A 23,581-nucleotide genomic window follows, 5' to 3' on the forward strand; every position below is an offset into this window, starting at 1 on the left:
AGTTTTGGATTAGGCACATCACCTAGGCAGCCCTACATACCAGTTTACCATTTTGTTAGCTAACAGAGTATTGTGAGATCAGTACTAAGTAAAGATTATGCAGAGCAATGTACTTAAAATGTTAAAATTTTTAAGTACTCCAATAAATTGGATGGCATAAAGTGCCTTAGAGAGGGATATACCAATTATAAATGTCAAACATACATTAAATGTCTAGGTTCTCATGTTCATACCTTACAAGCATTAGCTTCCTTCAAAGTTCAAGCCATGAACCATTGTCTACATATGCCTTTTTTCCTTGGCCCTTCAAGTTGCTAGTGTCTTTTTCCTCCCCCTCTTCTCCCCTGCAAATTACCATGTTTTGTTTGGTGTATATAATGAATATACTTTATGTTTGTGTATATATGTGTGTATATACGTACTACATGTGTATATAATGGATACACTTCATGTTTGAATGCACTATGTGCCAATAGTATATCAGCTTCTTGCAAGGAGGGAGATTGGTTTTGGTTTCATGATTTCTATGTTGATATCCCCAATGCCTAGTACAGCATCTGGCATAGGGTCTTATACATCAAAATTAAAGATTATATCTGCATTCCTCCCACATGTTTATTCTTTTCTTTTGCACTCTGATCACCTGCAAAACCAAAAATCCAACTTAAAGCAGATTCTTCATGAAGAAAAAAAGAAAAAAAGAACAACTTGTTTGGGATCAGTTATATATACTATTCATGCTTGACTGATGTTTACTATTTTCTAAATACCTATAATGTAATATACATGTGTGTATACATATTATATACATATATATATATATATATATGCAGGAAATTGTCCATAACTCATTTATTGAATAAACATCAATTAAAGAAACACTATCTCTGGGATACTATATTAGACACTACAGGAGATCCAAATATAAATAGATATAGCCTCTGACTTCAAGGAGTTTATGTCATAATAATGGTAGGGAGTAAGCCATATACACAGAAGCAAGATAAATAAATATATGTGTGTATATACACAGACACACAGGTAGATATATGGATATAGATATACACACACACATACATGGAATAAATGGTATACATTGACAAATTAATGTGGCAAAGATCTGATCTGATTACATCAATGTAACAGTCTTCCTGAGTGAAAATTCCTTCCCCTGAAGTAGACTAGCAAATAAGTGCCCCTTACATGAATTTCCCATGGTCACATAGCAAGTATGAGTTAGAAGCAGGAGTTATACTCAGGTCTTCCCCATGCCAAGAGTATCTGATCCTTTATTCACTATGCCATTCTGTCTATGGCAGGGATGCAAGCCATATTCTAATTAGCATCGTGGTGTTCGTCCTTCATTGCCAAAGAAGACCATGCCATCAGAGAAATAATGACAGGACTTGCACTTGACTTTGGTTTTTTTTGTTTGTTTGGTTGGTTTTTTTTGAGTGAGGGAGGGCCGTGCAGGTCACCAGCCTCACTTCTCCTCCAGAGCCATCTGAACCCAGCGACCACGTATTCATCAGGATGACTGGAGATGCCCCAAGATGAAGCAGCTGGAGTTAAGTGACTTGCCCAAGGTCACATAGCTAGTGAGTGTCAACTGTCTGAGGTAAAATTTGAACTCAGGTCCTCCTGACTCCTGCACTGGTGCTCCATACACAGCACCAGCTAGCTGCCTATAATTAGCATTATACTACCTTAGATGATACAAAATCTCAGTTGTATCTTACCTGCAAAACTTTATTCATTTTAGATGATTCATTTTAGCTTGTTTTTTCTTTCATTATATTTTTTCACTGCCTCTTTCATTTGATATTTGGCCTTCTTACTGTTCTTGGAATAACACGTTCCATCTCTTCACTCTGGGAATTTTCCTTGGCTATCTCCCATTTCTGAAACACTCTCCCTCCTCATCTCTGCATACCAGCTTTTCCTTCTTCCTTCAAGTCCCAATTAAATGTCCATCTTCTATAGGAAGTATTTCCTAACCCGTCTTAATTCTAGTGCTTTTTCCTTCTTATTTATTTTCTATTTTTCCTACATGTAGCCTATTTATACACATTTGTTAGCTTCTTGTCTCTCCCATTAGCTTGTGTGCATCTTGAAGGCAGAGACTCTTGGACCTCTTTTTGCATCCCTTTTTGCACATTGCTTGGTACACAGCAGGTGCTAATAAACGCTAATTGATTGGTTTGGTGCAGTACTGAGTCACTGAAAACCAATCTGGCTCAACCATTCTATAGAGGTCATTTGATAAGTGAATGGGGTCGTTAGACTACGAATTTAGACGTTTTCATTGTGATTTAATTTTGCTGAAGTTGTTTGAAAACCAAAACCCCAATAAGAAACCCGACCTGTTACCCAAAATAAATAATCTTCTATAAGGACAATTCCAATTTACTTTGGAAAAGGGAACTTTTTATACTTAAATATGCAACTCTAGAACTCCTTTAATATACATAATATATATCTAATATATATGAATATATAATTAACATTAGTTATGTTTATAATTTGTTATATTATGTTATAATAAAATGTGAGATGTAAGTGTACCACCATCCTTTTCAATCATTTATGCTTAAAACCTCACATTTAATCAATTCTCTTTTTTTCTACCTTCACAACAACTCTTTTAGTCACTCCCTAGTTCAGATCATCATTATCTCTTACTTAACCTAATATAATAGCTTCCTAAGTGTTTTCCTTGACTTCCATCTCTCTCCTCACCACTATATATTGCACACAGAAATCAAAGTGATAGGTAATTATGGGTCATATGTCTGAGCCTGATCAAGAAACTTCATTAACTCACTATTGCTTAGAACATTAGATATAATTTAATGTTTGGCAGGCAAAGAATTTCACCACTTGGCTTCAAGTTGCCTTTCCAGATTTATTTTACATTAATTCTCTTCATGATTTCTACGATCCAACCAATTTGTCCAAATTGATGTTCATCACGTATTCCATAACCCATCCTTGAACCTTTGTTCAGGTTGGCCTCTATGCCTAGAAAGCATTCTCTTCTCACCTTTGACTCTTAGAATATTTAACCTCCTTCAAAGTTCAAGTGGACTTCTACCTCCTGCAGAAGGCCTTTAAGGAAGGAAGAGGTTCTTTCTTTCCACAGCCCCCTATCCCAGCCACTAGTATCAACCACAGTTTACTATGTATATTTTGGGCTTGTGCTTGTATATATTGTCTCATCTGTTACAATGCCCCTTGAAGGCAAGGCCTAATTTCTTTTGGTGTTGTATACCATGTCCAGTACAGTATCTGACACAGTATAGATGTGTGTCAGATAATATATGTTTGTAGATGTAAAGGCAAGCAAAGTAGAATCTTTTGCTATTTTTGTTTTAGTATAATCAAGAAGTAAAATGCTTCTGATTGAATCTTGCCTTTATCAATCAAGAATCTTTACTAGGATTAAAGTATAGAAAGAAGAATTTCTTTAACCAGAAAAGGTATATGTATTTGTATTGTTAATGTGATTAAAGATCTTCCTTACACATTAATAGGTCTGCCCATTTGATTAGGGTTTGATTAGGGAAGATTTGTAGGAAGGCCTACACCTTTTGTTAAGGAGGCACTGGTTTTCAAGGGTTGGGATACCCTCTGGCTCCAAAAAAGGTATAAATACTCTGCGGGTAAGGTTTTACTTTGAGGCTTAGTTTTTGGAAGAAGCTTTGTGTGCCAGACCTCTTTGAATCAGTAAGCACCACAACATACACAGGAGGGGACCTACTATCACAGATCCGTAGATCTGCATTCATAAAAGGAAAGCAACTTTCAAGGGGTTAACAATCACTTTAATCAAGCACGTGTATCATTCATTTAGCCAAGTACATATATCATTCAGTTAGTTCAGGGAGTCAACACCCTGAATTTCAAAGACAATACAGAGAAATCAAAAGATCAGGAGACATGGCTTCCTCTGCATTCAACAGACAGTTGGGGTCCAACTGCCTGACCATAGTTACCAGAGAGGGAAGCACAACATCTGGGTTCTCAAAGCTGGGGGGGAGGGGTTTGGGGGGGGCTTCTTAGCGGCTTCCCAGAGTCCTCATCTGGCCAAACACATGCTTCCAATCAGTAAACCCCAAAGTAATCAACAGACACGGCTTCCTCTGTCTGACCATAATTCAACAGACAGGTACAACTGTCTGACCATACCAGAGAAGGAAGCATGACATCTGCGTTCCTCAAAGCCAAGGGCTCTGTAGTGGCTTCCTAGGGTCTTCATCTGGCACTCAAACCTTTTTAGAAAAACTAAGCTGAAAATAAAACCTCACCCTCAGAGTATTTACACCTCTTTTTGGAGCCAGAGGACATCCCAATCCTTAAGAACCAGTGCCTCATCAAAAAAAAAGCTGTGGGTATTCCTACAAATCTTCCCAATCAAACTGCCCTTAATGGGCAGGTCCATTAATGGGTAAGGAAGATCTTTAATCACATTAACAATACAAATACATATACTATTTCTTGTTAAAGAAACTCTTGTTGCTATACTTTACTCCGGGTAAAGACTTTTGATTGATAAAGGCAAGATTCAATCAGAGACACTTGAGTATATCAAAATAAAAACAGCGAAAGATCCTATTTTGATTGCCATCACACTCTAAGTTTCATCCCCCCAGTAGAAAGTGATCTCCTTGAGAATAGAGACTAGCTTGTTTTCTTGCATTTTTCTTCTCATTTCTACGTGTAATAGGTAGGGGTGAGGGGTGAGATCAAAGTTATAGAAGTCAATTAGGAATCTATTATAGTAGTTTAAGTGAGAGAATAGGATGATCTGAACTAGCGGATGTATAAAAAGGATGTTTTAGAACCAAACTCAAAGAAAATGTAGTAAGTACTTAATAAGTGTTTTATCAATGTAACTATGTGTAGCCTCACGGATATAAAATGAGAAGGAACCATCTGAGGCCATCTAATCTAATCCAGTTTTCTCATGAATTTGATGAAGAAATAGAAAGCCAGGGCTATGAAGCTACTTGACTAAGGTCACAAAGTCTGCAAATATCAGAGCTGGGCTTGGACCTCAAGTCCTTAAGCTCTGGATGTAAGAAACATTCTTTGCCCTCTCTCCTTGGTTGACCATTAAGTGCTTAACAGACATTTGGGGTGATAGAAATTTTCATTCTCAGTTTTTAAAGAACTCTTTAAATTAAAAAACCAGATTGCTTTATTACAGAGAATCTACGGCTACAGCAGAAGCACAAATGATAGGCTATTTTCAAATGGAGAAGGAGAGGAAAAATTAGGAAATTCTAATTAATGATGAACCATAAATGGTAATTCTGCAATCAGGGATCCACCTTGCTTAATCTTGTTTGCTGGAATGTAAGAAGACCATTTCTGTTTTGTGCTCACCCAAATTAGCTGCAGCTGCAGTGTCAAGAAATGTACAATATTGAACATTTTATGTTTAGTAATCGTTAAAATGTAGGCTGTGGAGGCATACATTAAACTAATAGACTGTGTATACTGAAAAGGAATACTGTGCTTAAATACCAGTATTAAGACACAATCATATGTAGAAACAAATAATGGAATTCTGGGAGTATAGATGATGATTAAAAATTCAGTGTTTTTCTAGGAATTTTCAGACACTGGTAATTTCACAAATTTGTATCAGTTCTCTTTTCCTTAATCATTTCTAGCTCTCAATTGGACTTTTAAGTCTCAAATCCAATGGTTAATTTCAGTGAAGTGAAGCACAGTGGGCATGCAAACAGAATTAGGCTTTTGATTAAATTGCAATTCTTCAACCTGTATAGCATCTGTAGAAAGACACTTTCCTTTATGAGTTTTGACGTATAAATGGAGCCAATTCATCATTTCAAATAATTCATACATAAAGCCTGAATGAGACTATGGATACAGTTGGTCCTCTAAACATAATGCACCTATAATACTTTGAAATTTCAAAGAAAACCTTGAACACATTATAAAATATATTATCCAAGGTTTGCATCTGTGCAGAAAACCTTAAAAAATACTCAAGAGAAAGATAACAAAACCTACACTGAACTATTATTTCTAAGCTATTTTATTGAAGTAATATTGTTATACCTAATTGAACTGGGAAAATCTCTCTTCTATACAGGTAGATGAATTACCCCTGTGGTCCATATATCCCTGGGGCAAAAAAGACTCTAAAGTGGGGTCACAGTCACTGCACTTACTCCCAGAGAGATACTAGGAAGCTGAGTAGGAACTGCAACGTGAAAATAAGGGACAATAGAAAATGTTGATGACCATTTCCACTCCACCCTACCTTTTCTATGGAACAGACAACCTATTCTTTTGCAGTTGCCCCCTTTCCCCCACTCTCAATCACATCTGAGTATCTCATTGAAAAGATGTTTAATGGAAAGTTTACATATAATAACATGCCACCAATATTATTGTTTTTTACTGCTATGCTACAGGTAATATCATTTTTCAAAATCACATATTCTCTTTCTCTGCTTTTCTATTCTTTAGCTGATATGATTGCAAGATGAATGTATATTCCTTTGAATGCTAAATATCAATCATATATTAGCTATTCTAGCTAATATATATTTTTTAATTTCCATTGGGTTATACTTTAACCACACTCTTTATATCAACTTTGTGGCTAGAGATAATAATAGTATTATTTTTTTGAATTTAGGCTTACCTTTAAGGATATTCAGTGTGATTCATAATACAGTTTCTCCCTCAGCTTCCTAATAGTTTTGTGAACGAGTCCATTTCAAGTGACTCATAATGTGACCTGGGGCAGAAATGGCATTCTGAAATTCATTAATCCTAACTAACCATCCTGTAAAATTAGCAGAAGAGATTTCCCAAAGGGAGACATTCACTATGGATGGTAGAATAATTTAGTGGAGGTGACACATCTAATACTAAAGTTTGGTATAATTATAAAATAAATAGAATTTTGAAATGAATTGATATTCTGGATTCATTTAAGAGGCTTTTAACAACTGCTGTGTACATATCACAAGATCAGATGAGAGGAAGTATGCCACAACAGAAAGAATGTTAGAAAGAATTGGGTTCAAATTTTACTCAAATGCCTATGAGCTGTGGCAAGTCATTGAAAATTTTATGTTCAGTCTCAGTTTCTTCGTTTGTAAAATGAAGATAATAATAGCAACCAGGTGTCTGAGTTGTTGTGAGGTTCATACAGTACAATTTATACAAAATGCTTTGTAAATCTTAAAGCCCTGTAAAATTATTTACTAATAGTCAATTACTAATAGCTACCACTTATAATCATTATGACTTCCATAAATTCAATCAAAATGAATTAATGATGCATAAGCAGAGCACTATGCTAGGAACTGCTACGTAAAAAACAAAAATGAAACTAGTCCCTGTCCTCAAATATTTTTAATGGCAGGGAACAACATATAAACTTAAATATTTGGAAATAAAATGTATGTCCTACTTAGTGCTCCTTTCTTTTTTAGTTGATTGTCCATGTTCCTGAACGACAACTGAAAAAGAAAGTGATGGAATGATTTTTGATCATTCTGGAAAATGAGAGAGCAATTGCTCTTTCAACCCTCACTGAAGAACTGGGTGATCTCTGACTCTCACTGGGGATAATACTTTGCATTAGGAGAAAAACAAGCATGACTTATACATGATGAGGTCAAGGGTTTGTTTCCTGTCCTCTTCTACCCCTAGATTCAAGATTCTCAGCTTCTTCAACTGAGAGGTACACCTGGGGCAGTGGTTGTGATCATAAGTGGATGATGACTGGGACATCATGGGGAAAACCCATACCACTGCTTCAGAGAAGCCTCCCTTTCCTAAATGTGAGTAAAGTGGTTGAAGGTCAGCACTGTGGAAGAGGTCTTGATCTTAGAGCAAAGGTATGACCGGGAATCATAACAAAAATTCAGAATTTCATACTGTAAACTACTGCGAATCCCACTGGGCTAGTGAGCTGGTGGGAAAGAGGGAACATTTTTCTCTTACTGTTTCCTTTTTGTCTAGTCCATCATCCTAGTACAGGATAACTTATGCACTCATTCAATAAATATTTATTCAGTGTCTTCTATATCCTAGGAACTGTGTTAAGTGGTAGAGATGCAAAAAGAGGCAAAATACAGTACCTGTCCTCAAGGAGCTCATAATCTAATGGGGGAGATAACATGCAAACAATTATATACAAAACAAACTATGTGTGAGATTGATAGGAAATCATTAAAAGAAGGAAAACAATGGAATTAAATGGGGTTCAGGAAGGAAAAACATTCCAGGCATGAAGGACAGTCAGGAAAGATTCCTGAAGCTGAGACACAGAGTATCTTGCTTGTGGAACAGCTAAAAGCCCAGTGTTACTGGGTTTGAAGAGAACATTTTGCCAAGTAAATTATAAGAAGACTGGAAAGGTGGGAGGGGGCTAGGTTATAAAGGACTTTGAATACCAAACCAAGTATTTTGCATCTGTTCCTGGAGGCAATGAGGAGACACTGGATTTGTATCAGAGTTGCATTTTAGGAAAGTAACTTCAATGGATGAATGGAGAATGGATTGGAATGGGAAGAAACTGGAGACAGGAAGATCCATCAGCAGGCTATTACAGTAATCAAGGTGCAAGATGATGAGATGTCTCTTGGAGATGTGAGATTAAGGAGAGAGATTACGGAAGGACAGGTAGATTGGAGAATATCAACAAGAGAAGATAATTAAATCCACATCATCTGATGAGATGACCAAATGAAAAAGCATAGAAGAAGGGTATCCAGGAAAAGAACCCTGAGGCCATGGTGAGAGGCCATATACTTCTACACAAACTTTGGATGTGTATGGTCACAAGTCCCCAAAGATCTGGGATTCCCTTTTCTGATCTGCCCCCAATCCCTTCCCTTGAAAATGACTTTTTAGACATTGCTTAAACTCTTCTGTAATGTTAATCATGACCTCCTGTAATAGTAATTTAAATGGAAAGATCCTTCTCATTAATTAATAGGCCCATATGATCTGCTTAAATCGCATGGAAGCTTGGGTCACATGTGGCAGAACAGAAAGGATGGAGCAGAACTGGAAGTGAGTGAGTGGGGTCAGGCCAGAGGGTAAAGAAGGCAGGCCAACTGACACATTGTAACAGTTAATAGTGAGAAGGCCTGACTGAGGGAGGGGAGGTTTGAGACTGATACACTGTAACACCTGATAGTCAGAAGGCCCTGGCTGAGGGAGGGGAGGTTTGAGACTGATACATTGTAACAATGGATAGTCACAAGGACCTGGCTGAGGGAGGGAAGGTTTGAGAATGGTTTTGCCCTCTGCTGTGATGATGTTTATTAACTTCTTGGTCACCATGACTGATTTTGCTATCTGGTTCTGGGATCTGAATTTCTGGTGTTTAAATAAATGTTTTTCTTCTGCCTTCTATATGGAGAGGCTTTTATATTTTGTGATTGAGAACTACACTGGCATGTTCATAGTTACCATCGGTGCTATGAATATTGCCTTGGTGATACAACTGTTAGCTTGGTAAGAGCATGGAGTGTTTTGTTTTTGACGTTCTATCCCCATTTCCTAGCACAAGAGACTTGCCTTTGAAGGTAGCTGGGTACTGCAGTGGTTAGAGCGCTGGACCTTCAGTTAAAAATATTTGAGTTCACACAACCTCAGACACTTATTAGCTCTGACCCTAAGTAGGCCATTTGACTCTACCTCACTTTCACTTCCCATCATTGCTGTAAAAGTAACATGAGTTCTTTGTAATCACAAACCTTAAAAGTGTTATATAAATTCCAGTTGTTATGTCTGGTGGTATTAGTAAGTAGTGTAGCACTTGGTGTATATATAGAGAGAAAGATACAGATATATAGATACATACACACACGTACATACACATAGTAAGAGTTTAACATATGTTTGTTGAATGAATGAATAACTGAATGAATAAAGGCAATCAGAAGGAAGCATAGGAAAAAAGCAGAGGTGAATGCCTCAGTAGAGGAATCCTTGGTCAGTTTTTTTCCCTTTTTACTCAATAAATTATGTGATCACAACATGCTAAGTCTCTAAGAGTATGAATGCAGGGTAATGAGAACTTAGAGAAGGGATGTGGCCTCATGAATTAAGTATAGATGGTAGAGCTGGTATTTTAATATGCTGAACAACATCCCACTTCAGCCCCTGGGTTTATTTCAGCCCAGTTTAAGCAGAGTTAACCAAAATTATTCCACAACACCTGAAAGCACTGGCTTCAAAGTTGGAGGAACAGTCTAAGCATTTGCAGTTTGAGTGCTATCTGATAGTTAGCAAAGATACTGAAGCCTTTTAGGATGGCTGTCCTGTCCCAGAGTGAAACTGACAAAGCCCTTGACCTGGTCTTTCAGGGAGAGCATCACCTGGTGGATAACTGAGACATTTGTACTCTCTTACTGCATAACTGTAATGTGGAACCTCTCTTTAGGCATGAGGAAGATGGCACTAGAACCACATGATCCAGGTGTCCCCGTTGTAGGGCAAAGTAAATACATGGCAATGAAGGGAGTGATGAAGAAGAGGTCTAGCAGGACCAACTGAGGCCTAAGAAAAAAGCCTGAACTAGAACTTGGCCCTTTAAGCTCAGCTTAAAGTTCTTATGTGACTATTAGATAAGAAAACTATTTCAGACACATTTAGGTTCTTTCCAGGATAACAGTTTTTCTAAACCAAATGGAAACAACTCAAGTGGAGGGCCAATGTCTAATCATTATTTTTCTGAGCTGAAAACAGTGGCATATACCTGCTACTATAGAATGTTCCTTCCTTTGAAGAAGAGATTCAATTCATCCTTCTATACTGAGTTTCATTTTATCTTGTGCTGTGTGGATGCATGTCATTTTCATGGAGTGTAGCATCAAGCAGTGAATGAAAATGAATTTGCTCTGAATGTTGGATTTAGAGAGGAGTGTAAATGAATGTTATGAATTAAGTAAAGGCTCTTTCTGAGTCCTAAGCATGCCGATCATTCCCTAAAATCATCTGGCATGTTTAAAACTACTTTAAATTTAGTTTTTATACAGGGAGAGATAAACAGAGAGAGACAGAGAGATATGAGGGAGGAATAGAGGGAGGGAGGAAAGAAAAGAAAGGCAGAAAGAAATAGAAGAAGAAAGGAAGGCAGAATGAAAAAGGAGAAAATATAAGGAAGGAAAAGAAAAGAAGAGAAAGAAGTTAAAGCTATGGATTTATTGCAAATACTCTGGTTCCCAAAGTGTTTCCATTTTTTCTCACTCCCTATAGAGCTACTTTAGAATAAACCTGTCAGGAAACAAGCAGAGATGAGTGCTGATTTATTAATAACAGTAAAATGTGACTCAGACTTCAAGATACATTAAAATTGGTGAAAGATCACTTAAGCCTAGGGAATGGACCATTGTTTCTATGTTCCAAATGATTCTCTTAAAAAAAAATCAGACATAACGGTAGACCATGTGAGCCATTAGCTTAAAAAAATAATAATAAAAATAAAGAAAAATATCAAAAAACATTGTTGATAAACATTTCCTATAAAATTTCCAGAAGAGGATAGGGAAGTGATCATGTTTAAACTTTCAAAAACCCTGGTGAAATTAGAACAACAAACTAAATAAAATCTCTTATTTAGTCCTTTTTGCTAAGTGCTGAAAGAAAACCCATAGAGAAGACATTCTGATGTCCCTGACAATCAGAGTGACCAAGAAGGAGTCTAAAAGAAAAAACTTGCCCTCCCCTTTGTTGACAAATTGTACAAAAGTATCTTGCTCCTTCTTCCTGTAACAGATCTGCATTATAATATTAGTGATCTAATGTCCAATGACTAGATGAAGGCTAATGGTTTTCTTACCACTAGGGAAGCAGTGTTTTTTATCTCAGGTTATATAAACTTTTACAGACTCCTGAAGCTGTCTCACAAAATACTTAAAAGAAGTCAAAAGTGAACAAAATGGACAACTTTTCAGTCTGACTGGTTGAAGCACAATTAATGAAAGGTGGTTAATTTGACTAGACCACTTTTTTTTCCATTACCCCATATTAACCTTTTTTCCCAATTTTTTAATATTTTTATTTAAAGTTCTAAATTCCAAATTCTATCCCTTTCCCTTCCTCCCTCCACTTCCCCCTCCCTGAAATGGTAAGTAATCAATTATAGGTTATATATTGACCATTTTTTCTCATAGAAACATTAACCATTAGAAATGGAAAGAATCATTTAATCCATTCAATCTGACCCCCTCCCCCCTTATATTCATTTCAGGAAGCTAGCCCTTTAACAACTGGGTTATTTTCCCCCTCCCAATGATAAAGGTCATGCATATTTTCTGCTTCACTGAGCCCCTAATTTATATAACTGTTTGAGTCACAAATGCATTTTAATAAGCTTCTGGTATTATAACTAATTTGACATATGGTTTTATGAAATTCCATTTTGTAGCCAAATTGCTGAACAAGCTGTAATAAAGATACTGTTTATATTATACATTAAACACTTCTACTTCTTCCAGCACTCTATTGAAAATCTTAGAATTCAGCAAAGCAAAGAGAGGAGTTATAATCGCTTAAAAATCTTTGTGCATTTCAAAGAAAAAAAAACGGCCATCTGTATGGCTCACATACCTCTGTAGCAAACTGCTGCAAGCCACCAATATTAATTGGCCCCTCTTCTGCTGCATATAAATTGCATCCACCCACACAAAGATCTGAAGTTGGACACACCATTCCACAAGTCAGACCAAGTGGATTATCAGAAAAGATCATCTTAGCCGCTCCATAGTAGTTCTGCACATACAAAATAAAATAAACAATGCCATTACATAATAGAAGAGTGGGGATATGGGAAATATGAACATTTACAGTATTTAATTTATTAGCTATATGATCTGACAATCATTAAGGGTGTAAAAATGTCTCTGTAGTGTATAGTACTATATATCCTGGGAACATTTTAATGAACCATCATCATTTAATAATATTTATTAAGCTTCCCTAATTGATGATGATTAGATAAAATTAGAAACTATTAACCATTCATGAATTTTATAAAATATTTTCAATATTTAAATTATTTGAAGTAGTTTTAAATTTAGATGTCATCTAAATATATGTTGACTGTAAATATCTAATTTCATTCTTTAACAATAGTAACTTCTGTCCTTTAAATGATTTAAATTGGAAATATATGGATAAAAATCAAAACCTGAGATTGTTTAAACTAAAATCTTCCCTGGTTTACCTCTGAATTATTCTCAATTCCTCCACATATTTTTCTTGCTAACTTGCTCTGAGATCCTAATTTCCTTCCTCCTCAGGCCCTACTCAATTCTAGTCACCAATTTATATTTTTTAAAATTCTGTACATATGTAACGCCAATTCATGTAACCTTGATCTCTGTAAATGCAATATAATTCTCTGAGTATTCATAAGTCCTTTAACGTTCGCATGCAATCTGACACAGAACCAGATATGATAAAGATAAAAAACCAATACCCACCGATCTCCTAAAACAACTTTAAAGGAAGCCTGTATCACATGTGTGAATTCCTATTCCCGCATTAATCTAACCTCTCCCCAGTTGGTACAGAATCCTGGAAATTTACAGGTTCCAAACCTTTGTCTACTTTCACTTTTGTCTCTGTCCTATACCACTGTAACCCTTTTGATTCTCTGACTTCTTCAAAACGATAAAACACAGCTCAGAAACAGTGATGATTGATCAGTTTCAGTATCTGCCAAGTTCATTGCTATTTAAATAGAAATTATAAATTTAACTTTAAAGACATGAATTCAGTGTTAGAGAGGGAACAGATTGTCCTTGGAAGGGAGAAAGGGAGAAGGGAAAAAGCATCACCATACTCCATCTCTAAGGATTAAGTAGTCACAGTACTTCTGTTGCCCTAGGGTAGTATTTTTCATTGATTAGATAACTCCCTCAAGACTGTGAGTCAGAGCTCTCTCACTCTTTTCATCTTATGGATATCAATGGCTCCTCACCTGAATTAAAGAGACAGTCAAACCCAAACTCAAATGGCCCTGCCTGACTGGCTGGTTATCAGTTCAAACCTCTGCCCTTTACTTGTTCCTGTCTGAAACTACATTTCCATCAGATGGTTTCTCCTGCAGGCAAGGGGAAACAATGCTGTCTCTTTGAGATATATGGCCTCTTTTCAGTCAATGGGCAATAAGACAAAGAATTGCATTCTGGGCAGCAGAACTCCATGCCCATGGGGCATTTATTTTCCTTCTCAGAAAGACACCAAGAATTACAATAGGATGATATATTTAGAGCTCTTAGACAACATCTTGTCTAATCAACACCCTTTCCCATTTTACAAGTGAGGAAACTGAGGCTCAGAAAGGTTACACGAGTTACAAGGTAATACCTATTTATTAAGTGCCTATTATATGCTAGCTGTTAAGCACTGGAGATACAAATAATAAAAAGAAAGAACCTGCTGTCAAGGTGCTTACAATCTAGTGAAAGAAGACAACACATGAAAAGGTGGAAAATGGGAGTGGGGAATGGGAGGTAGAAAAAGACACCTAGCATGATGATGGTTGAGTTCACTCCAAAGAATGAAGCTGGTAGGAAGTGAATTGGCTGGGCTTATGAGCCATCTTTAAATGGAGGCTTTGTTTCAACCTCTAACTCTCCAATCCAAGGGACAGCTCCAGTTTCTGAAGAGCAGGTCTGACAAAGTTACCCCTTACTCAACAAATTCTAGTGGCTATCAAATATGAAATTCTCTGTTTGGGACACAAAGCCCTTCATCACCTGCCCTTCCCACCTTTCTAGAGTTCTTCCACTTTATAATCCTTCCCCCCTGCTCTTTGCACTCTGTTATCCAATGACACTGATCTTGATGTTCCTCAAATAATGCCCTATTATGGGCATTTTCACTGACTCTCTCCATGCCTGAAATGTTCTCCATCTTCATCTTCATTTCCTGGTTCCCCTGACTTCCTTGAAGAACCAGCTAAATTCTCATCTTCTACTGGAAGCCTTTCTCAATCTCCCTTAATTCAAGTGTCTTCCCTCCACTGATTATTTCCAATTGATCTTTCACAAACCTTGCTTTTCCATAGCTATGCATGTTGTCTTCACTTTAGACTATGACCTCCTTGAAAGCAGGATCTGTCTTTTGCATTTCTTTGAATCCCCAGAGATCAGCATAGTGCTTGGCACTTAGTAAGCACTTCATAAATGATTTTTGACTGACTAATTGATTCAGGAAATTCAAATCAATAAACATTTTTAAAAGAACCTGATTTATGGAATTAGGGATAAAAACTGGGATTCTGGGATAAAAATTAGTTATCATAAAGACCTCTGGAACTGATGCCAGAAGTCTGAGTTAAAATCCTGTATTTATAACATAGAGCAAACCACTTCCCCGCATCTCAAATGTCTTCCCTATAAAATGACAGAGTTGGAATAGATAATATCTAAGTACCTTCCATCTCTGGCATCCTAAATCCTAATTCTTTTACTAATATTATATCTTAACTGTTCTTCACTAAAATTGTGTAAGATGCCTGCTTCCTTAATTTAGACACTGAAAAAAAAAGTTATTTTAGTAACTATTATTTATTTCAAGGATTAGTGATCTAGATGTGTGTTCTCCCTCCCCTGGCAAAGATATCTACCAATCTATACATTAGCAAGTAGCTTTTCTGGATCACTGTGTTTGAGATAATTCATCACCCCATAGCCAGTCAACATTCTGCAGATGAACGCATTTGAACATAAACAGACTGGCCTTTTACACAAGTGACAACAGACCTATATTTGAAAGTAATGCAGTTTGGTAGAACCTGTATACAATACACTTGCATAGCCTTGGGAACTCAGGGTCAGATCTCTGATGAGGCATTGCAATTTTAATCTCCTGGTGAAGTAATTCATTACAGCAGCAAAATTTAGCCTTGGAGATTTTTAACATGTGATTTCTTGATTGTATCATATTATTACCTAGTACACACACATATATCCACACACACACACACACACACACATACACACACATCCTCACATATACACAAAGTACTGTATGGCAAATATTTAATTATGCTTAAAACTGTCTTATACTTTCTGCTATATTCCTACTCAGGGTATGTTGAATCAGTTCATAGTACATGGTAAAAGCAAACTGTTAAATTGTCACTTAGCATTTACACCTTGGAAAATAGCAAACAATATAAATCAGGGCTCATTTTATTGTTTTTCTTACTGTCTAGAGTTAAGAATGTGATGGAGAACATGTTAATAATGTAGATTCAACTTGAAAATATATCATGCTGTTTTCAGACAGTAGACTGATAGGCAATTTTTAACACACCCCTCTCATGACATAAGCTTAAGAAACCAAGCTTTGGCTCTTGCTGTTTTAGAACTTGACATAGATATGTGAAGAGTCTATGATTTCTTCAGCTTGTAAAACTTCCCAGGGAGGATATTTCCACACCAAGCTATATATGACTTAGATAATTCACAGGTTGTTGCTTAAAGCACTGTGAGATTAAGTGACTTGATCAGGGTCATACAAATAGTAAGTGTCAAGGGCAGATTTTGAACTCAGTTCCTTCTTGACTTCAAGTCATTATGGCATAATGATTCTATGTAGTTATGCAGAATTAATCATTTAAAACCTAACAATTAAAAACACAAGTAGCCAAGTACCATATAAACAGTAAGCATAATGAATTGTTGGGGCAGTAGTACACTATTATGTAAAAATTTTAAGAGGAAACATAAAAATTTAAGAGAAAATAATTTCCCAGTAGAATCGAACAGGAATGATATATGATTAAATTAAAACCTGAGACTACATTCACAGGAATATTGATTTGGTAATGAACCTCAAATTGAGTTCCACAGTTCACCTCTAAAAAGACAATATTGGTGACAGGTGTCAGAGTTGTATAATGTTTAGCACTGAAATGGAGCATAGAGAGTCATTAGCCTAATTCCTTTTTATAGATGGGGAAATTGACATCCAGGAAGTGATATGAGTTGTTTAAGGTCCCAGACCCAATTAGTAGCAGTCTGAAGACTAGAACTCAGAAACTAATCCATTTCATCACACTTTTATTTAGAGAAGAAAAAGAAACAATGAAATCCAAGAATGATTTTTGTTTCACATTACATGAATAGTTGGTGATTACTGTAGACTCCAATGGTTCCATTACAAATCACTACTAAGATATCTAGTCAGTAACTATGGCATATTATTGGCTTAGTCTAAGCAGGTTTTCAGTCCTAAACTCACATGAAGATCTTCATGCTTCTAGTATAAATGTGTGGTTAGACTTCCAATTCAAAGATGTAAGCATTTCTTAAATTCTCACTATATGCCAGGTACTGTGCAAAGCACTTCACAAATAATGTCTCATTTGATCATTACAACTACCCTGGGAGGTGGATCCTGTTATTATTCATATTTTACCATTGAAGAAACTGAGGCAGACAGGCTAAGTGATTTGCCCATGATTACATCTGAACTCAAGTGTTCCTGATTCTAGGCCTAGGGTTGGACCTGCTGCAAAACCTAGCTATCTCATTCAATCGACCAGTAGCTATTGAGTATCTACTGACTGAGCTTGGCCCTGTGTGAGATATAAACGATTTTTCAACTTGATTTTTCCCTTAAGTAGATTGATTAGGTAGATAATCACATCATAGATTTAGAGGTGAAAGGAACTTCAGAAAACATTTAATCCAGCCTTCTTCTCATTTTGCAGATAATGAAAGTTAGGTTTAAGTGACTTGCCTAAGATCACACAGGTAGTGAGAAACAGCAAATCTTAGGATTTAACTGAGAAAAAAATATTAAAAGTCTAAATATTAATTGAAGACAATAGAAGGGATATTACAAGGTCATACATGATAAATTATGTATTGCACAGTATCAATAATTTTTTAATAAAGGGGAAGAGAAACACCGAGAAAGAGAGAGACAGAGACAGAAAGAGATTATCTCAAAGTGAGATAGTCAAAGAAGACCTTAGAGAGGAGAAAGGTAAAGAGAGTAAATGTGCTGGTGGCAAAAACAAAAGGCATGTTTAGAATAAAGTTACTAAAATAATATATTACTGGGTTGTACTGGGAGATAAGGCAGGGATATAGAATGGGGTCAGATTCGAAAGAGCTATAAACACACAGAACTTCTGCTCACTCAGTCTATCTAAACCTAATTGTCCCTTTCCCTGACCATAACACCATCATCTTCTAAGTTACACAGGTTTAAGAACTCTTCCCTTTCCTTTAAACCCTCTCCACTACTTTGTCTTGTCTGATCTTCATTGCTCCTCTTCACTTACCCTACGTATCAGCTAAACCAAACTATTTACCATTGGCCAACTATGCTCTAAGCCTTAGTTATTCTGTATCTACTCATACTGTTCCCTCTGCCTGGAAATCCTTTTGCTCTCTCCCTCATCTCCCCTTGTCGAGTGCTAATGTCTTTCAAGTTCAACCTCAGATCATTCTTCTTTCATAAAACTCTTCTTGATACAACTTCCCCTCCAACAAATAGTAACCTCTCTTTCCTTAATGCTTCCATGACAGTTTTGACCTCTTTGGGAGGACTTACCCTTGCATCATCAATCCATCTTTTAATATCATATCCCCCTTTGATAATTATAAATTCCTTGAGGTTAAGGATATGACCCAAATTAGTTAATTCATTGCCCTATCCAAAGTAAAGGTTTGTTGTTTGATTTGCATTTTTTGAAAGGGGTTTCATTTGATATATACTTCTTTCAGTATTAAGAGAGAGAGGAAAGCTAGAAAACATGAAAACAGAGATATATGGAAGGTCAAAAATTGGTGCGTATCCCAAGAGGTGTGGTCAGAGGAGTAGAAGCTGTGGCTAAGGTCACAGTTTGCAAAGTACTTATCTTTAAAAAGCCTGTGAAGTAGCTAGTACAGGTATTATTCCTCCTATTTTACAGTTAAGGAAATTAAGGCTCAGAAGTAAAGTGAATTTCTGACAGTCACAGAACAATTAAGAGTTGGTACCATAGTTCAAGACGCAGTGTTTGGAATTCATGGTTCATCCAACTTTCTAATACATCACACTAACTCTCTTAAGAAAAGGAATTGTAATATGATATGCAGATAAAAAGTGTAAGGAATAGTTTGAAATGCTTCCAAAAAAAAGCACCCGTTAAGAAGTACAAAAGTCCTAGCTTTTCATTCACAAATTTCTCTTTAAATGGTTCCAGACTTGGCTTCAAAGATCACAGATAATTAGAAGCATAATAGAAAATAATGATAATCAGAACCACAATAGAAAATTAGGGAATAATGCCTCAACTTTACCTAGAGTAATTCAATACCATTTTTGTCTTTGATAACCAAAGAGAAGATATCTCTAAGTCTCCTTCTAAGGAGAAGACTCACAGCTTATTTCTCTTTTTCCTTAGGAAACAAGAAAGGAAGAAAGAAAAGAACAAAGGAAGGAAGGAAAGAAGGAAAAGAAAGAAAAATAAAATCTTCTAGAAATTTAGTGAAAGAGTACTTGTGAGAATCAATACTGTGCTTCCTATAGAAAACACCCTATTACAGTAAGTTATATTTGAGTTATTGAATTTGTCTTTAATAGTTCTTGTTTTCAACTAGATTAACTATATTATGCACTGAGTTTGCATATTGGAGGGTAGAGGGGAAGGGAAGGAAAGACACAGAAGAAACATCTGTTCCTGGATTTCATGAACTTCATCATTTTGAAAAACAATAACTTTTACACCTTCTTTTAACAAGAATAAAAATAATAAAAATGTAATGATGTAATTTTTGAGGGTGCCATTTTAAAATCCAACAGGAAATATGGGTGTTAATATTCTCTCCAGACCATTAACTCACCCATATTGTGAAGGTGTTATATTTCTGACTACTCACTGGAGATTTTTAAAGCATGTTCTTTCATACACTATGTGTCATTTGGGTGAGTTAATGTTTTCGTAAGAACTTTAACTTTTTATTCCAGTTTTTTTCTCTACTTTAAATTCACAACCTTAGCATTTCATTATTGCCATTCCTCAGGAGTCTAATCACTTTGATAGTTATTACCAAAAAGTATGGAAAACTCACAAACCAGTCATCCTGTCATATGACAACAAATTTAACAAAGAGTCCCACAGCATTTAGGCCTGTATTTCTCTATAAAATTATCGATACAGCTGGTGAATTTATTTTAAAGTGCTACATTCCTTCTTCCAAAGACAATTTTCACAGATGGAGCAACCCTTTGAAGAGAAACCTTAGTCTGTTATGTCTTAAAAATAATTTGGTTGAATTTCACTAACTTGAAAATTATTTTTGGTAGGAAGAAAGGAGCACAGAAATTGCTTTATTTCTGCACTGGGACTTCAAATGGGTGCATTTCACTTTGGCAAGAACAAACTAAAAAAAGGAAAATTAACTGAAGAGAAATAATTCAATAAATATTTACCACATGGACAGGTAGTCCAGTTGGTATTCAGAAGTTATAATCTCCCCAGAAAACACTCTTAACAGTCTTTCAGGTATTTAACAAGAGGGTTTACTTTTGCTCTATGTTTTGAGAGATCCAACTTATGCTGAGAAAAATGTAAGATAGAATAGTTATTGAAATATGCTTTTATTGAGAACTCCTCAGTGAGGGAGGAACTCCTTCACCAATCGAGATTAGCATCTTCTCTGGATTTTACAATCTTAATTGTCTCAGGCACCAAGAGGTTACAGGACTTGCCCATAGTCATACAGCCAGCATGTATCAGAAATGAGACTGGAATCCAGTTATCTTCCTGACTCTGAGAAAATAAATTATTTTTCCACTATTCTATTCACACTGCCTGCAGAAATATAGGTTACTTTTGATTCTGCAGGACCATGAGTTTTAATGAAGTCATGCATATAGACATAAGAAACAGAATTCTATGACACAATTTTAATATTTCAGATAAAATCTATTGAGAACTCTGCCCAGTGAAAAAGAGCTTTGCCCATATGTAGTCATGTGTGTCCACCTAATAAAGCTATAACTGAATCACTGTCTATTAGCCTTTAATGTCAATCACTCCCCACAGTTCATCACTTCCTTGTTCATCAAAACTCTTAACTCCCTCACCAGCAATCTCTTAATGAGCTCTTGGCTAGACTTGAGACTAGCTGGACTAGTCCCAATGCATATTTCTTAAAAGTGACACTTTTCAGCTATGAAAAGGTAATGGGAAGAACATGTACAACTCTAATTCTTGCAGCTAGAAGAGACTAAACTGCAACATTGGCAATGGAGAGGGATATAATGGGTGCTTTAAACTACAGCAAATGCTGACAGAATGGTTCAGTTTCGTTTTCTTTTTTAACTGTCTTTTGTACTAGAGATATTAATTTGAAAGGAAATTAAAAGGAATGGGACAGCTATGTAGCTATGTTTTGGTAGAATATTATCTGACGTAAACTCAAAGACTTTGTTATTCATTCATTTCCGTTATGCCTGACTCTCCATGACACCATTTGGGGTTTTCTTGACAGATACTGGAGTGGTTTGCCATTTCCTTCTCCATCCCATTTTACAGATGAGGAAACTGAAGCAAACAGGGTTAAGGGTCTTACTCAGGGTCATATAGCTAGTATGTGTCTGAGGCCAGGTCTGAACTCAAGTTGATGAGTCTTCCTGACTTTAGGCTGAGCATTCTATCAACTGTGCCACCTCTCTGCCCTAAGAACAAATACATATTTCCTTAAATAGAATAATTAGGAGAATTTTCAAAACACTTTAAAATTAAAGACAGTGCAAATATTTCATAATGTGCCTCTACCTGAAGTATCTACCTTAACCAAACTGGAGATATTCTGACTATGTCTGAGTCAAACTGAAGTTTTCCCTTCAATGAACCTTGAACAAGCTTTGTACTTTCCTGCCTCTGTATCTTTGTTCAATGCAATCGTCAATGCCCAGAATGCTCTACTAACTATGAAGTATGTCGACATTACATAATCTTCAAAAAATGGAATGTGATGCTTGATGGGTTCATCCTTCTTTGCCAAAGAAGACCGTGGCGGCAGAGAAATAGTGACATGACTTGACTTTGTTTTTGAGTGAGGGAGGGCTGTGCAGGTCACCAGCCTCACTTCTCCTCCAGAGCCATCTGAATCCAGTGACCAGATATTCATCAGGATGACTGGAGATGACCCAGGATGAGGCAATTGGGGTTAAGTGACTTGCCCAAGGTCACACAGCTAGTGAGTGTCAAGTGTCTGAGGTGAGATTTGAACTCAGGTCCTCCTGACTCCTGCACTGGTACTCTATCCACTGTACCTAGCTGCCCATGATGCTAGGTGGCATTAACAGAAATATAATATCCAGTTTTTTTTAAAATATCACAGTCCAACTCTCTGATCATAAATCTATCATAAATCATATCCACATGAATGCCATATTTTACAAGAACAAAGGATAAACATGACATAATCTACAAAGGAGCAACCAGAGTGAAAGGCAACCTCATACCATTTTATTTGAGGATCAGTTGAATAAGCCAGGAAAGCTTAGAGAAGAGAAGGCTTGGTGGGGAGATGACACTCCAAAGAGACTGGAGAGTTGTCTTCAAAAATTTGACTGCTCTCATCACTGTGACTACAAGCCATTTTATCTTTCTAGGTCTTAGTTTTCTCATGTAAACTGAAGGCATTGACTACAAAATTTCTAAAGTCTACTCCAACTCTAAATCTATTTGTGATCTGTATTCCTGTAACTTCAATGTACTGCTTGAGTTCTCCCTTCTATGGACACACATAGCATATCTAATCACTCTTCCAACTGTATCGTGAGGTAGTAAGTAACCATTACTTGCTCAAGAAGTGACTTTATAGGATTGTTATAGAGAATTCTGATTTACATAAGGGGTTTGGATATATAATATCTATGGTACTTTTCAACGATAATATTCTAAATCATTCTTTATCATTTATTTGAATTTCTACAATTGGCATCTGGACAATTTTATACTTTCCATATTGTTATTTTTCCTTTTTTATTGTTAACTATTTTACCTGTTTCCATGTCATTTCCCCAATGAGACTATAAAGCCCTTGAAGGCAGTTACTGTGTTTTTTACTTCTTTGCAAACCTCTCAGAACTGAGGCAAAGTGCTTCAAGCATATTAGACCCTTGATAAATATTTACTGATTTACTGAGTGATTGAATTAATGAATGCTAGAAAGAAACATGGCCAAATAACTTGTACAGTGGGTTATGATAGCAAAATCTCAAACAAAGATAGCAGGAAAAGTGTTTTAAAGATTTCCTGACACAGCCTTCAGCAAAGACTACCAAACAATTGTAGTTCATAACAGCTTGGCATGCAGTTCTAAAGGATGGGATTTTTATTCTTCCTGATAGAAGTCTTGTTACATAAATTACTTAAAGGATAATCTTCAAGTGTCTATAGCTTAGAAAGAACTATTTCTTGATTGGTCTATTCAGCTACAAGCATAGAAAACAACTTGCTAGTAATGGTATTTTTAAACTCAAAGAACAATATGGAATATAACGTAGTAATTGAAGTAATTTTAGTACTTCCCCCATGTCTTTATGG

At 36.2% G+C, this 23,581-nt stretch overlaps 1 protein-coding gene across 2 annotated transcripts in view; it reads right to left on the bottom strand.

The window, feature by feature from the left end:
* DPYD (dihydropyrimidine dehydrogenase) overlaps nucleotides 1-23,581 on the bottom strand; it is a 1,077,299-nt gene that overhangs the window by 751,734 nt on the left and 301,984 nt on the right. For both annotated transcript variants that reach the window (XM_072644083.1, XM_072644082.1), the window contains one exon: nucleotides 12,616-12,777. In XM_072644083.1, coding sequence (XP_072500184.1) covers nucleotides 12,616-12,777 — 162 coding nt within the window. The remainder of the gene's footprint in view (nucleotides 1-12,615; nucleotides 12,778-23,581) is intronic.

The sequence above is a fragment of the Notamacropus eugenii genome, chromosome 2 (genome assembly GCF_028372415.1).
Source record: "Notamacropus eugenii isolate mMacEug1 chromosome 2, mMacEug1.pri_v2, whole genome shotgun sequence".
NCBI classification, from domain to species: domain Eukaryota; kingdom Metazoa; phylum Chordata; class Mammalia; order Diprotodontia; family Macropodidae; genus Notamacropus; species Notamacropus eugenii.